Source organism: Carassius gibelio, chromosome A22 (assembly GCF_023724105.1).
Source record: "Carassius gibelio isolate Cgi1373 ecotype wild population from Czech Republic chromosome A22, carGib1.2-hapl.c, whole genome shotgun sequence".
Lineage (NCBI taxonomy): Eukaryota > Metazoa > Chordata > Actinopteri > Cypriniformes > Cyprinidae > Carassius > Carassius gibelio.
Genome location: NC_068392.1, coordinates 5,975,177 through 5,992,454, shown reverse-complemented (window position 1 = coordinate 5,992,454; position 17,278 = coordinate 5,975,177). Strand labels below are relative to the sequence as shown.

At 32.4% G+C, this 17,278-nt stretch overlaps 1 protein-coding gene across 1 annotated transcript in view; it reads left to right on the top strand.

The window, feature by feature from the left end:
• The window catches only part of LOC127943254 (insulin receptor), an 81,473-nt gene that overhangs the window by 57,090 nt on the left and 7,105 nt on the right, over positions 1–17,278 (top strand). The window contains exons 3-17 of the mRNA XM_052539579.1: positions 3,024–3,345; positions 7,429–7,568; positions 8,724–8,868; positions 8,944–9,152; positions 9,234–9,360; positions 10,772–11,022; positions 12,177–12,344; positions 12,424–12,622; positions 14,737–15,014; positions 15,097–15,245; positions 15,680–15,836; positions 15,910–16,003; positions 16,084–16,151; positions 16,749–16,978; positions 17,058–17,168. Coding sequence (XP_052395539.1) covers positions 3,024–3,345; positions 7,429–7,568; positions 8,724–8,868; positions 8,944–9,152; positions 9,234–9,360; positions 10,772–11,022; positions 12,177–12,344; positions 12,424–12,622; positions 14,737–15,014; positions 15,097–15,245; positions 15,680–15,836; positions 15,910–16,003; positions 16,084–16,151; positions 16,749–16,978; positions 17,058–17,168 — 2,648 coding nt within the window. The remainder of the gene's footprint in view (positions 1–3,023; positions 3,346–7,428; positions 7,569–8,723; positions 8,869–8,943; positions 9,153–9,233; positions 9,361–10,771; positions 11,023–12,176; positions 12,345–12,423; positions 12,623–14,736; positions 15,015–15,096; positions 15,246–15,679; positions 15,837–15,909; positions 16,004–16,083; positions 16,152–16,748; positions 16,979–17,057; positions 17,169–17,278) is intronic.

The window sequence follows — 17,278 nt, the reverse complement described above, 5'->3', positions numbered from 1 at the left end:
AATCATTATCTGTCTATGTATATTGTTATTGTTTTGCATTAATTATCAGATTAAACATATTAAAATTAGTCACGTATTTTTTACTATGTAAAATAATAAAATATGTTGTGAAAATGAAACAATGTACAATTGAGAAATAGATATTTCTGAAGATAAATCGCAGACCACGTCTCACGAGGTAAATATTTAATATAAAAATAAATAATGCAAACATTTTCGAGAAATAAGTAATTTGTACATTTACATATTTGGTAAGATAAAATACATTATATAGCTGTGTATACACGCCATGAGTTCAACTTTCATTTCGTGAACAGTAGAGAACATTAGTGTATTTAATTCATTCACCAGACCCAAACATACACAAGTTTCAAATCCACTGGCTCAGTTAACATTTGTAGTATAGTAATAATAGCAGTGTATATCTTATTTGCATATGAAGTGATATTATAAATCCTGTAAACATATAGAAGGTAATATTTGGACTGCTCCAGTTTTCTGCACTGACTTTAAGCACAACCGGAAATATCTACGCACACACTCACAAGACCGGAAATCCAAGATGGCGGAGATATGCAACTAGCCCATTTGATTAAAAAGTCATAAACGTGAGATAAAAAGTTGAAATTACCTTGTTTTATTTTTTATTTGGTGTAGAATGATGCCGCCAACCTCAGATCGCCTTTTAAAAAATGTTGAATTTGATTAAAAGTATCAAACACTTCAAATTGATATGTTTTGCACCGTTTCAGGAGTTTTGCTTTGGCTTTCTATCTTTTTGTGCTTTTGTTTTGTATAAATAAGGTCATTTTGTCTTTTTATCTCACAATTTGTGACTTTTTTTCCGCCCTCAATTATGAGTTAATATCTTGTAATTCTGACTGTATAACACGCAATTGCGATTTGTCAAAATTGCGATATATAAACTTTTTTCTCAGTATTGCGAATTTATATCCCCAATTCAAACTTTATAGCTCGAAATTGTGGGTTTATATCACGCAATTCTGACTTTATAACTCACAATTTTGCCAATTTGATTAAAAAGTCATAAACGTGAGATAAAAAGTTTAAATTACCTTGTTTTATTTTTTATTTGGTGTAGAATGATGCCGCCAACCTCAGATCGCCTTTTAAAAAATGTTGAATTTGATTAAAAGTATCAAACACTTCAAATTGATATGTTTTGCACCGTTTCAGGAGTTTTGCTTTGGCTTTCTATCTTTTTGTGCTTTTGTTTTGTATGGATTCAGGATCTTTTCACCTCCATGATCCCCGTCACCATTTGCCATTTTGTATTTCAATCAGGCAGTGGTATGGTCCACCATGTAACATTATAAATGTTTATTTTTACATGTTTGTATTGTTTATTATAAATCATTTTAGAATTTGTAATATTTCTTTATTCGAAATATATGTAAAAAAAAAAAATCTATACTGGCCAATAGTTTCTTTAAAGAAAATAATTTTAATAATTTTAATATTGTATTTATTTATATAACAATTATGTTGAAAAATCACACTTTTTTTAAATACTGGATATTATTTTCTTTAAATAAAAAAGTAAACAAAACATAAATAAAAATAAAAAGTCAGGTTGTATTTTGGATATATGGAAGCCTGTTTCCGCCACTGAATAAAAATAAATCTCGTCTTTTTATCTCACAATTTGTGACTTTTTTTCCGCCCTCAATTGTGAGTTCATATCTTGTAATTCTGACTGTATAACACGCAATTGCGATTTATGTCAAAATTGCGAGATATAAATTTTTTTTTCTCCGAATTGCGAATTTATATCCCCAATTCAAACTTTATAGCTCTAAATTGTGAGTTTATATCACGCAATTCTGACTTTATAACTTACAATTTTGCCAATTTGAATAAAAAGTCATAAACGTGAGATCAAAAGTTTAAATTACCTTGTTTTATTTTTTATTTGGTGTAGAATGATGCCGCCAACCTCAGATCGCCTTTTAAAAAATGGGAGACTTTCAACCCAACACCATAATGTTAATGTGAAATAATATTAACAGCCCAGATGAATAGGGTTAAAAATGTTAACTGTTAAATTAAATATTACTAATTAATAGTATAATTAAATAATATTACTAATTAATAATTAGAGTTTAAATTTTACTCCACCCCCAAAAAAATTTTTTTTGAAGAAGTAAATTAAAATGTTAAAGATTATTGTAGAGTATTTTACAAGAAAATTCTATTTCTGTTTTTCTACTTAAAAAATTCGTCTTCAACTCAAAGTGTTTCTTGCCAGTTCTTTGTAATTGTTAAATTTACTCACAATTTCGGAGTATAAATCAATTCTTTATCAAATTGTCTCAAATTGTGTGCTTCCTGATTTGTTTTGAATACATTTAGAATTGCACCTTTTGTTTTGTTTTTTTGGTTTTCTGTTATGTTTAAACACCATCACTGCATTCTCTAGTTGAATATGCTCTAATCTGCAGAATTTTCCAGAATATTGGATAAAGCCGGGGTTTAAAATTCTTGTTTAATTTTGTTAACATACTAGAGTCAAAGGTTTTTATAGAGGGGATTTTGGATATCTCTTTTTATCACTCCATAAATCGCAAAATACTGTCAACAATCAGAAAAATACACATTTTAACCATGTTTATAGAAGTAAATTGTTGTATAAAACCAGGTGAGTGTAATATAAACAAACCCCTTGGTAAAATCCTTCAGAATATAGATGGGAATAAAACTGTAAGTTTTTGTGTATGTAAATGCTACTAAATTTATGCATTTAGCAGACACTTTTATCCAAAGCGACTTACTCTGCTTACACTTTTCCCAACGTGTTTCCTGGGATTCGAACCCACAACCTTGCGCTTGCTAAATCGATGCTCTACCACTTGAGCTACAATAACACTGAATAAGTGGGAAAACCGTTTTTTTATTGAGAAATTGAGAGAACATTCTTTAAAAATATATATTGTAATTGAAATCGATAGTTGCTCACATTAAAGAAAAATAAGTCTAATAAGTAATTTTTTTCCCCCTCACAGTTTGTCCTTCTGAATGCCTCCATGGTGCTTGTACCCCCCATAAAGAGTGCTGTCACGACCAGTGTCTGGGCGGCTGCTCTGTGCCAGGGAATTCGACCAAATGCGTGGCTTGTCGCAACTTCCTGTTTGGCGACACCTGCGTGGAGCGCTGCCCGCCGGGCTACTACACCTTCAAGGGATGGCGCTGTGTGTCCTTTAAATTCTGCCAGGACCTCCACAACAAGTGTAAGGGCAAGAGCGGCGACTGCCACGAGTACGTCATCCACAACGGAGCCTGTATCCCAGAATGCCCGTCTGGATACACCACCATGAATTCCACCTCGTATGTACAACCTTTTGTTTTGTTTTTAAATGAATGCAACATTTATATTAAACGTTAAACAGCATTCCACTTTTTTTCAGTCAGCTCTAATCAGATTTTGCTACACATCAGACATGAGTTGATGAAAACCTGCGACAGATTGAGTTTTGAGTTTTTGACAAATCACAAAGTTGAATTAAAGGGTCAAGTACTACTTTACTACTATCATAGTAGTGTACTACTTGGATAGTGTACAGTCTAATTTTAATTATCTGGAAAAGAAATTAACACATTTTCCCTTTAAATTATCTTTAGCATCATAAATTAAAATTAATAAGTATAATAAATATAATGAGTAAGTAAATATAAAATGATTTCTACAAATATATTTAAATGGATGACACTATTGTTTTATAAAATAATCTTAAAGAAAATCAAGACTTTGGCATTATTGCATTATAATAACAAATTATATATGTGTATATATATATATATATATATATATATAGATAGATAGATAGATAGATAGATAGATAGATAGATAGATAGATAGATAGATATTGATAAATAAATAATAAAGATTAAAATGTTATAAAAGTATTATTAAATAATTGTATTATAATTATTAAAACATGATGTGATTATCATTTATTCAAAATATAATTTCTTTTTTTGACACTGGACATGTTCTTGACAGGTTTTGTGAGACTCTTTAAAGAATGAATCATGTGCTGCAGGCATGAAGAAGCTGTTTCTGATTAACGCTGTGATTTGTTTTAGTCGCTTAGAAAATTAACGAACCGGTTGTCACGCTCAACTTAACCGGGAGAAGATAAAACTGTTCTAGAAGTATCATAACGTCGTTTAGGCTTTTCGTCAGTCACGGCAAATTGAAAATGAGCAGATTCTAATGGCCGATGTCAAGTGTTAAGAGCCTGATAAAATGCCACCCTGATTATTCCAGAGTCATTTGCAATCCAGCTGAATTTGTCAAGCAAAGCGGAAGTATAATGAGCCAAACCAAAACAAGACTGCGTGTCGGAAAGCAAGTCCATTTGGCTGTTCAGGAATGTCCGGAAGCTCGCGCACATGCTGGTTTGCACGTCCAGCTTCATTTGTGGGAATTATTAACGCACAAATAAACAGAGAATTAACACTGAGAACGGTAGTAACACGCACCCTTGTGGTAACAATGGCAGCCTTTGTTTGCGTTTGCCGGGGTCTCGGGGGCTTTAAGAAGGTGGTCGTTTCACTGGCCTTTTGATTCCTTTGTCTCCACGTCAGAACGCTGCCGTTGTGGAAGCTTGATGGGATCTCGGTTTTCCAGGAATTTTGTTTTGAAAGTGAGGTCAGTGGCTTGTTTTTCTCGGCTGGTCACCTTTCGCCTTTGTGGGAGGCAGCCATGCGGCATTAAGTCCCGTTTCGTAACAGCACGCCCCATCCTTCTTTCCTCGTTATTTTCCAAATGAGACGACGACGCATCGGGAACTAACAGCATGTGGATGTCGTTCGATGGGAGTTAAAATTTTAAAACTGTTGGTTCAACAAAGCCGCGTGGATCTGCTAAATTGGAAGAGTAGTTAAAGAGTGGGATTATGGGCTTAAAAACCAAAAAAGAGAAAAACGCTCAATTGTGAATGAACTGTTTAGCATTTCTGTGGGTGTGTTTTTTTTTATAATTCCTGAAATACATGATGCTGTTAAGTATTCCTTGTAGTGGCAATTGAAAAGGATTCAGTTAAACTCTAAATCGCCCCAAATACACTTAAATAGGGTATGGACCAGTAACCGTTGCTCTCTAAATAATACCAGAACCCAATGATGTTTGGTTCAGTTAATAGTTAGCGCATGTTCATTCTTACGCCAAAACCGTTGCGCTAAACTACTCTGCCAGAGTTTCGTTCGCAGTATTCAATGGTGCCACAACACCAAACAACTGAATCTAAAGCACATACAGCACGAAATGTGAGGTATGAATCCCGAGCAAATGATTCTTATGAACCCTTTTAGTGAAGCAAAACATACTTCAGTGTACGTTCAGTGTACTCCAATGCTCACACAAATGACTCTGATTCATAACGCACAGCAAAACCAGTGCGATCTTGTTCCCAAGCAAATGAGTCTCATGAGCATGTTTCCGTTTAGTGATTTGAAAACATACAGTGGGACTAGAGTAATCCAATTCCCGTGAAATTATTTTTGATTCCTGAACAAATGACTCTTGTGAACCAGTTCTTTTAAGTGAATCAAAAGCAAACCGTGAAGCCAGTACAATCTGGTTTCCAAACAAATGACTCTTGTGAACCTATTTCATTTAGTGATTTAGAAACATACAGAATGATTCGTATAATCTGGTTCCCTGAAAAAAGTTTTTTTATGAACTATTCCTTTTAGTGTGTCAAAAATGTGGCAATTCCTAAGTATGAATGACGATGAGTCTGTTCTTTTAAGTGAATCAGAAACTTACAGCATGATTAGTGTAATCTGGTTCCCAAACAAATTATTTTAATGAGCTAATTCTTACAGCCAGAAGCCTAAAGCACAACCAGTGTAATCCAATTTCCATAAAAATGGCTCTTTTGTAGTTAGTCAAAATCATACAGCACAACCAATGTAATCCGATTCCTGAATGAATGACTGAGTATGGTCTTTTAAGTGAATCAGAAAACCGCATGACTTGTGTAATGTGATTCCCAAACAAATTATTCTCACATGAAAAATCATATGATCACAGAAAAAAATATGAAAAATCTAATGAATTCTTATGAAAAGAAGTCAAAACTTACGTTTAAAATGATTCCCAAACCAATTACTCTTATGAGCTGATTCTTATTAGGCAACAGAGCTGGGTAGTAACGGATTACATGTAATCTGGATTACGTAATCAGATTCCAAAACTCAAGTACTTGTAATTAGAGTAAACTACTTTGTAAAATACTCGTAATCAGACTACAGTTACTTTTTATGGATTACACGATTACATTTTAGTTACACAATGGTAATAAGTTGTGAACAATCCATTGATTCTCCTAAATTCTTCTTTTTTTTGTCTTTTTCAAGATTCATGTTTGCGATGTAGCTATTTTTTGCGTTTTTCAATGATACGTTCATATGCACTTCTAGTGTTTTATTAGATTAAATAGTAGATGGTTTTCAATATTGGTTTTTTGTAGTGTAGCTGTTTTCTAAATTTACTTAATTATAAGTAACTAATTATACGTTTTATTAAGTGTTACTAGCAAACACTAACAGCAAGGCACATTAGTGTTAGTATTTTGTAAGTATAAGCTGTCCATACATTGTACTTGAAAAAGAAGCTATTGTGGCTCTTTTTGGTGAATTAAATATATTTTGTGGAATATATTGTTTCTTTGTAAATGTCAAAATAGTACAAGATTAGACTAATTCAATATATATGTGATATCAAATAAGTGTTAGCACAAATGTAATCTAAATGTAATCCAAAAGTAATCAGATTACATTACCAAAAAATTGTGTAATCTATAAATTTTGTCATGTAATCTGTAATCAGTAACTGATTACAATTCATAAGTAATCTACCTAGCTCTGTTAGTCAATCAAAAATAAATAAATAAAGCACAATCTTTTTTTTTCATAAAGGTATTAAAGTTTTTGCCTTGTTTTTTAGTGGATTCAGAGAATAAAGACGGATGGGGGAGGGGTGAAATCTCAATTCCCCTCTCACCCACTGCTGCAAGATTCGAGTGCCATTACGTAAAGTTACACTCTTGTTGTGTTAAAATGTGATTAAGATTAAGCAACAGAATTATACAAATGCACTGCGCCGCTGGGATTCATTATGTTCCGTTCAGATGCATTACAGCACACAATCCGTTCCAGCACATTTGGGTTCGTTCCAAACACAACAATGACAAGAGCGCAGGTGACATGAGAATTTAGCGGGAAGGGAACAATATGTTTAACCCCGAGGCAATCGCAATCTCAAAAAGCGGTGCCAGCTGCTGACATCATGGCGAATACATGTGTAAAGCACTAGTCAGGTGTGTCTGAAAGCCGCTATTGGCTTCAGACTTGCTCTCGCCGTTATGTCTCGATTAAAACCCATCTCTGTCAATCATTCAGGTTGAATTGCAAGCCGTGCACCGGTCGATGTCCCAAACTGTGTACAGGGGTGAAGACGGTGGACTCGGTCACCGCTGCTCAGGCTCTGCGCGGCTGTACGCTGCTCAACGGCAGTCTGATCATCAAAATCAGCAAAGGAAGTGAGTATTGTGCACTTTGAGATGGCTCCGCAAGCAGATTGATTGCATTCACATCTATATTGTTTTCATTGTTTTAATTGTTATATAGTAATGTTAATATTATTTCAAATTGTTTTATTTATACAAAACCATAAAATGATTATTGTGTAAGTTATTTGAACTTTTTCTTGTTTGTAAGCTTTACTAATTTGTTAAAAAAAAGAATAAATAAACAAAATAGCAATTAATCTAATGTTATATAATATAACACTTTAAATAAATTACAAAAAATATTTATAAAGACAATATCATTTTGTTATTAAATGGCAAATAAATCCAAATACATAAGATGTTTATACTTTGATATAGTTATAAAAAATAAAGTATTAAACACTATTTTAAATATAAATCAATTATTCACGTTTATTTATGTTAATAACATATAACATTTTAAAATAACATAAATAAATAAATAAATAACTGAATATAAAAATTAAATGGCTCCAAAAATCAAATAAATCCAAATACATAAAATATTAAACATAAAATGATTAAATTAAATGATTAACAATTAATCCTAAAATTATTAACTATTTTATTATTTTAAATAATGTTTTTCAAAAAAAATGTTGTATGTTTACATAATTAATAAAGGTTTAGAAATGTATAAAAAAATTAAATTATGGATTATAAATGATAGATAATTATTTTTTTCATGCATAGATATCTTCCATATTTAAAAAAAATGTAATTTGTATTTTGCCTTCAATTTTTTGTTAGCTTTCAGAATACTAAAGATTTTAATATTTTACATACACAAAAACATAAAAATGCTTGTGCAAATTATTTAAACTTCTGTCATTTATTTAAAAAAAAATGATATATAAAAAAAAAAAATATATATATATATATATAATTATAATAACAATATATTTTATATATATAAATACATAAAATATAAATCAAATATCTGTTTATAAATTTCTAAAAATAAAATAATGAATAGTTAACTATCACAAGCACATAATTCAAGATTATTCAGTTGAGCGATATTATGTTTTAAATAAATGAGTGTTATGACAGACCAATCACAGTCTAGTAATATTTTTAGCACACACACTAATATGGATCAGTCTGTGTATGCATGAGGTGAAGTGTGCATCTCCTGTTCCTCAGACAATATCGCTGCCGAGCTGGAGTCTAGTCTGGGTCAGCTGGAGGAGATCTCAGGCTATCTGAGCATCCGCCGAGCCCACGCTCTCGTCTCGCTCTCCTTCCTCCGCAAGCTGCGTCTCATCCGTGGAGAAACGCTGGAAGCCGAGTGCGTAAGACGCTACCGCTGAGCTCAAGCGCTGAGCTTTAGGGATTACTCAATGCCATTTCTTGATGTTTGCAGGAACTATTCTTTCTACGCCTTGGACAACCTGAACTTGCGACAGCTGTGGGACTGGAACAAACACAACCTCACCATCCTCAACGGCAAGATGTACTTTGTCCAAAACAGCAAGCTCTGTAAGTCTGAGATCCTCCGGATGGAAGAAGTGACCGGGACCAAGGACAGGAAGAACGACGTCAGCATCCCAGCGTATGCTGACCAGACCTACTGTAAGAGCCGCGCTGCTTTTGCTTTTGCTTTCAGTGCAGCTTGACGTCAAAGCAGACTTGACAATCCACCCTCTCTTCCAGGTGAAAACCAAGTTCTTAAATTTACGCAAATCCGCACGACCCACGACAAGATCCTCATTAAGTGGAAAGCGTTCTGGCCCTCGGACTTCAGAGACCTGCTGGGATTCATGGTCTTATACAAGGAAGCGTAAGTGTTACGGGTGTTTTAATGTAATATACTGTGTTACACATTATTATGCTTTTGTTTTTTTAATAGTTTTGATTTTGCAATTTTATTAGTAGTAGTATTTTGTGTGTACGTTTGGAATGTGATTTTAGTTTTGTTTTGATTTACTTAAAATAATGTATATTATTTAATTAACTATCCTTAATTAATATAAATGTTCTACATTGTACTTGTTTAAATTGTATAATTTTTTGTGCATGTTCGGAATATGACTAGTTATAGTTTTGTTTTTATTTACTTGTTTTTTTAATATTATTATATATGATTTATTTAACTAATTAATATAAATATTGTTCTGTGTACTTAAAAGCATTAAAATACTATTTTTAATTATAAAAAATACTATCTTTAGCTCGTAATATAATTTGATATTATATTTAATTTAAATTAGTAAATGAAAAATGGTGTACCGTGTCTTATTTTTGTAAACTGCTGTAAACATTAAAAGCTTAAAAATGCAGTTTTTAAAAGGTTTACATTTGGCTAGTAAGATAATTTAATAATATTATAATTCATTAAAAAAAAGTGTTGTTTTATTTCCAAATTTTTTTTAAAACGGCTTTGAACTAGAGAGCATTAAAAAAAATTTGATATAGTTATAAAAAATAAAGTATTAAACACTATTTTAAATATAAATCAATTATTCACGTTTATTTGTTAATAACATATAACATTTTAAAATAACATAAATAAATAAATAACTGAATATAAAAATTAAATGGCTCCAAAAATCAAATAAATCCAAATACATAAAATATTAAACATAAAATGATTAAATTAAATGATTAACAATTAATCCTACAATTATTAACTATTTTATTATTTTAAATAATATGTTTTTAAAAAAAAAAATGTTGTATGTTTACATAATTAATAAAGGTTTAGAAATGTATATAAAATTTAAATTATGGATTATAAATGATAGATAATTATTTTTTTCATGCATAGATATCTTCCATATTTTAAAAAAAAATGTAATTTGTATTTTGCCTTCAATTTTTTGTTAGCTTTCAGAATACTAAAGATTTTAATATTTTACATACACAAAAACATAAAAATGCTTGTGCAAATTATTTAAACTTCTGTCATTTATTTAAAAAGAATGATATATATATATATATATAATAATTGCATCAAACATTCACAGAATGTAAAACCTAACTATTTGTATGCATATTATTTGCATCGTTTATAAACTGAACGCTAATTAATAAACATAATAAATATATAAAAAATTCTATACTTTCGAATATTTTTTCTTAAAATATAAATATTTCGCAGCTTTTAATTTATCGCTTTTAACGTACGTGGGTAAAAACATGATATAGGAAAGTATTAAAGTAGTCTAAGGTTGTCTCTCTTTCCTGTCTAGGCCTTATAAGAACGTGACTGAATATGACGGGCAGGACGCCTGTGGCTCTAACAGCTGGGCGATCGCAGACGTGGAGCCTCCTGTGCGTGGCTCCGAGGGCAAAGGTCAGATCGATCCGGGTCTCATCATCATGTCTCTGAAGCCCTGGACCCAGTACGCCATCATGGTCAAAGCCCAGCTCGCCGCCTCTGACGACCACCTCGTCCGCGGGGCCAAGAGCGAGATCATCTACCTCCGCACCAACGCCACCCGTGAGTCACCGCCGTATTTCTCTGTTGTTTCAAATCTTTGTAAATAAACGGCATATTTGAAGTTTTAGCAGCTACATTTATACATAAAAGCTGTAAATATATATATGTATATGTGTGTATTATACATGCATATCTTAATAAATGCATGAAATACAGGTATAAAAAAAAAGATGCATATTTTATGTAATTGTATACTGTGATTGTAATTACATTTTAATCAAAATTTTAGGTAACACTTTAGTATAGGGTCCAATTCACACTAATAACTGGTTGCTTATTAGCATGTCTGTTATTAACATATTGGCTGTTTATTAGTGCTTATAAAGTACATATAATGCATGACATTCATAATCCTACCCAATACCATAAACTTAACAACTACCTTATAAACTATTAATAAGCAGCAAATAAAGGGTTAATTGAGGCAAAAGTCATAGTTAATGGTTAGTTAATAGTGAGAATTGAACCCTAAAATAAAGTGTGACCAAATTTTATTATATAAATAATATAGATATACATGCATCTGTATGCATAAAATAATGTGTGTGCATGACAGCACATATTAATTGTATGCATGTAATTGCATTATTGTATTAATTATAATTTAAAACATATGCAAATTCAAATATATCAAATTTAAAAATGCAGTAAACGCGTATATGTGACACTGGACCACAAAACCAGTCTTAAGTGCAAATTTTGCATTAAAAAATGTAAATATTCAGAAAATCATTTTTTAAAATCTCCAAATGAAGTTCTTAGCAATGCATATTACTATTAAATTTTTTATTTTTAATATATTTAATGTAGGCAATTTACAAATTATCTTCAAGGAACATGATCTTTAGTTAATATCCTAATGATTTTTGGCATAGAAGAAAAATCTGTCATTTCGACCCATACAATGTATTTTTGGCTATTGCTACAAATATACCCCAGCGACTTAAAACTGCTTTTGTGCTCCAGGGACACACATGTTCATACATTCTTACACATGCATATGCATATATACTTACATATACACTACTACATACATGTGTATTTTTGTATGAATTATTCGTGTGTGGCCAATAAGCAACAGTTTCCTCTCAGGTGCTGTGTAGCGTGCCTCGTGAACGCTTGTCATCTGAAGCTCTGTTTCTGATGTGTAACAGAACCCTCGGTTCCTCTGGACCCCATTTCCTGGTCCAACTCCTCCTCCGAGATCATTCTCAAATGGAAACTGCCCTCCGACCCCAACGGCAACATCACCCACTACATCGTCTCCTGCCAGAAGAAGGACGAGGACAGCACGTACTACAAGTTCGACTACTGCCAGCAAGGTGCTGATCAACGGAAACGCCTGTAGATCATCGCTGCATAGCTGCTTATTAAGAGTACCTCCTCTTTCTGTCCGTTCAGGGATGAAGGTGCCGTCCCATACGCCGACACACCACGACATCGAAGATGACCAGAAGGGGAACCAAACGGAGGAGCCCAACCAGCCGGGCAACTGCTGTGTCTGTCCTAAAACAGAGATGCAGCTGAAGAAAGAGGCCGAAGAGACTGAATTCCGCAAGACCTTTGAGAACTACCTCCATAATGAAGTGTTTGAACCCAGGTACACTATGCTCATTTCTTCTTTTTATATATATTTATATGATTTATTTCAGTTTAGAAGTTTAGTATCTCCAGTCAATAGATGGTTTCAGTATTAAATGGGTTCTTACTGAGCTGTTGAACAGCAAAAGTCTATAGCGCTATCTACTGGTTGATTGGCTAATTGCTTTGCACGGGCCACATTGCAGCTTAACCTGTCCAAGATTATGGATAATTATGTTTTATTTATATTTATGCTATGTTTGAGGTGTAGCTTTAGTTCTGTATCAGTTTTTATTTATACATATGTATTATAGTAAGTGGAAAAAAGCTAAATAAGTATTAAAAAAAGGTGTAATTTAAAATGCGGCATCTTTATCTAATTTTAAAAAATCACATGACAAAATAAATTGATCAAAGCATTGGAATCAAACGTATAACATTTACATGATTTTTTTTAAAATTAATATTTCATAGTCTTCAATTTTACGTTAAAATATAAAAATATAATCTTGGAAATAAAATACATAACATTTACATGAATAATTTTTTTTTGTTTTCAGTTTTACATGAAAATATTTTTTCAAAAAACTTGGAATGTACAACGTTTAAATGATTTTTATAATATTCAAAATATTTACAGTCTTTAATTATAATATATATATATATATATATATATATATGTGTGTGTGTGTGTGTGTGTGTGTGTGTGTGTGTGTGTGTATATATATATATATATATATATATATATATATATATATATATATAGTACACATGCATATATATATATATATATATATATATATATATATATATATATATATATATATATATATATATAATATTGGGGGGAAAATGTTTTGATGTAGTTATCTGTTAATTAAATATTTAGAAAAATGTAAAACATTTTCTTTCTTTTTTTCTTTTTTATAGTCTTTAACTGTACATATCAATCAGAGAAAAATAAACATCTTTAGCAGCTTTATGCAATTAAATCAGAAGAGTTATTGGCCACGGCAATGGGATGAATATTGTAGCGCATAAAGTACAGACCAAAAGTTTGGAAACATTACTATTTTTAATGTTTTTGAAAGAAGTTTCTTCTGCTCATCAAGCATGCATTTATTTGATCAAAAATACAGAAAAAACAGTAATATTGTGAAATATTATTACAACTTAAAATAATAGTCTTCTATTTGAATATACTTTAAAAAAATAATTTATTCCTGTGATGCAAAGCTGAATTTTCAGCATCATTACTCCAGCCTTCAGTGTCACATGCAACATCCAGTCGATCACATGATCATTTAGAAATCATTCTAATATTCTGATTTATTATGAGTGTTGGAAACAGTTCTGCTGTCTAATATATTTGATCAATAAAAGGTTAAAAAGAACTGCATTTATTCAAAATATAAAAATTCTAATAATATATTTTCTTTACTATCTCTTCAGCCAAAGTATTGATTTTATTTATTTTTTTAAAGAAAGAAAGAAAAATTACTGACCCCAAATTACTGACCAGTAGTGTATATTGTATTACTAAATATTTATATTTTAAAAACATAGCTTTTTTTTTTTTTTTTTTTTGCTTTTTATTCATCAAAGTATCCTAAAAAAGTATCACATTTTCTGAAAAAATATTAAGCAGCAGAACTGTTTCCAACTTTGATAATGAATCATCATATTACAATGATTTCTAAAGGATCATGTGATATTGATCCTAAAAATTCAGCTTTGTATCATAGAAATAAATGATGATTTAAAGTATAATACATTTAAAAACAATTATTTTAAATTGTAATAATATATCACAATATTACATTTTTTTCTGTATTTTTGATTAAATAAATGCAGGCTTGATGAGCAGAAGAAACTTCTTTCAAAAACAATTAAAAAATAGTAATGTTTCCAAACTTTCAAACAGTCTAACAGTATATTTACTTCTACTACTTATCAAAGACAGACATCATTCCTAAACGTTTCCCATCATTCTCAATGGCAGAAGTGCACAGATGCACAAATAAACCCTAATTTAACACACACATAATCTGCTATTTCTGAAGTAGCATTAGAACTGAAATCATTAGGGTGTTTTCGTTCATTCGCTCCAAATGAAACCGTGTCGACCCGCAGACCCCACCGACGGCGGCGCTCAGTTGGTGTGGCTAATGCTACTTTGCCAAATTTTGTGAGCACATCGTCCGACCTGCCCAACTTTTCAACCACTCCGAGCCCAGAGAAGGAAAAGAATCAGAAGATGGTGTTCAAAGCCAGCTCCAAAGAGTTCATGGTCATCCCCAACCTGGTCCACTTCACCAGCTACCAGATCGAGATCCAGGCCTGCAACCATCCCACAGACCCAAACCGCTGCAGCATGTCGACATACGTCAATGCCCGCACGCTGCCCGAGCGTAAGACTGCCACACCACTCTCTTCTATTGTTCTGGTTTGAATTCACATTCTAATGTGTCAAATTTCTGTTTGTGTTCTTAGTAAAAGCCGACGACATTGTTGGGCCAGTGACTCACGAATTTGTTCCCGATGAACCCGAATTTGTCTACATCAAATGGCAGAAGCCGAAAGCACCCAATGGCATGATCATACTGTATGAACTCAAATACATGAGGATGTCGGATAGCTATGTAGGTGTTTGTTTAATTCTAAGAAATTCACGTTTATTAATATGTATATATTTTAGCTGTCATGTTTTTATTTTTTCAGTATTTTATCTATAGACTTCTGAATAAATATTGAATATATTTAAACATTTATACTTTTAGATATTGAGAAATACAGACAAAAATGTATACAATTTAATATTTAAATTATCAAAAAATAAAAATTATTAAATACAATAAAATATTTATTCATTTATATTTGTGAAAATATATTAACATATATTTTAGATTTGTAAAAATTGTAAACATGTCTAATATGTGTATATACACCTAAAATATTTATGTATTAAAATTGTGTTTTAAAAGTATATGCATTTAAAATATTAAACGGTTATGTATTGTAAAATTTGTGTTCAAAGAGGTTTATATAATTTTATTTTATTTTTTTCGTCACTCAGGAGGATCAAATCTGTGTGTCCAGAATCGCTTATGAAAAAATGAATGGCTATCGATTACGAGTAGGGCATCCTGGGAATTATAGCGTGAGGATACGTGCCACTTCGCTGGCCAGCAACGGTTCCTGGACGGAGCCTGCATACTTCTTTGTTCAAGACAGTAAGCTTTACTGTATTTATTACACTTTACTGTCATTTTGGCCACTGTGGTATCTAATGTACTTGTTTTACAGGGGATTTGACCATAAAAATCATGATCGCCCCGCTCATCCTCATCATTATAATGCTGTTTCTGGCCAGTACAGCCTTCGTTGTCCTTAGGAAGAAGTGCGTGTTAGACACTCTTAAATTAAGTCCTTGTTTATCATCTAGACAATGCAATCATGTATAAATATCATTTCTCGCAGACAAACCGAAGGACCGACTGGCCCACTGATTGCTTCCTCAAACCCAGAATATCTAAGTGCAAATGATGGTAAGATATATCTTTGTAGATGATTTTAGAGATTGTGAACTAATGTCACTATCAATAAGTTTGTCTAAATACCGTAACGTAGGAAAAAAACATATATAAGTTGCACTGGACTATAAGTCGCATTTATTTAGAACCAAGAACCAATAGGAAAAAAAGTTACCGTCTACAGCCACGAGAGGGCGCTCTGTTTTAGGAGCACTGAGCAGCATAGAGCGCCCTCTTGCTGCTGTAGACGGTAATGTTTTCTCTTGGTTCTATATAAATGCGACTTATAGTCCAGTGCGACTTATATGGGTTTTTTTCCTCATCATGACGTATTTTTGGACTGATGCGACTTATACTCAGGTGAGACTTATAGTCCGAAAAATACGGTATATATATTTTAAAATGTATAGCCTTCAATTTCAAATTTCGAGCACAGCAAAAATAAAATAATGAACTGACTAATTGGTTGTCAGAATAGTTGTGGCAATGGAATAAATATGATATTATATTTACTCTTTGTTGTTTTATAGCTTTCAGTTTGCGTGTTTTTTGTTGGAGAGCACAAAATTATATATTATTAAAATTGGAAAATTTGAATTTGTGTGTCTATAGTGTACATCCCAGATGAATGGGAGGTGCCTCGGGAGAAGATCAGCGTAATGAGAGAGCTCGGTCAGGGATCGTTCGGAATGGTGTATGAAGGCATCGCGAAAGACATTGTGAAGGGCGAACCGGATACGAAAGTGGCCGTTAAAACCGTCAACGAGTCGGCGAGCCTGCGTGAGAGAATCGAGTTCCTCAACGAGGCTTCGGTAATGAAAGCTTTCAGCTGCCATCACGTGGTGAGTATAGATAACCTGGACGACCAACGTAATCGAGGCAGAATACAAGCTTGTCTAAATGTTCAACTTGTTCGTGTAGGTTCGCTTGCTCGGTGTGGTATCTAAGGGGCAACCGACATTAGTCGTCATGGAACTGATGACACACGGAGATCTGAAAAGCTACCTGCGTAGCTTAAGACCTGATTCGGAGGTAAGTCCTCATGTTCCTGATGTAGAATGACCCCAATCCCCAATCGCTGTATCCCGTACGAGCCCCCAATTTCATTGCAACTGAGGACATTATAACAATAAAATGGACCA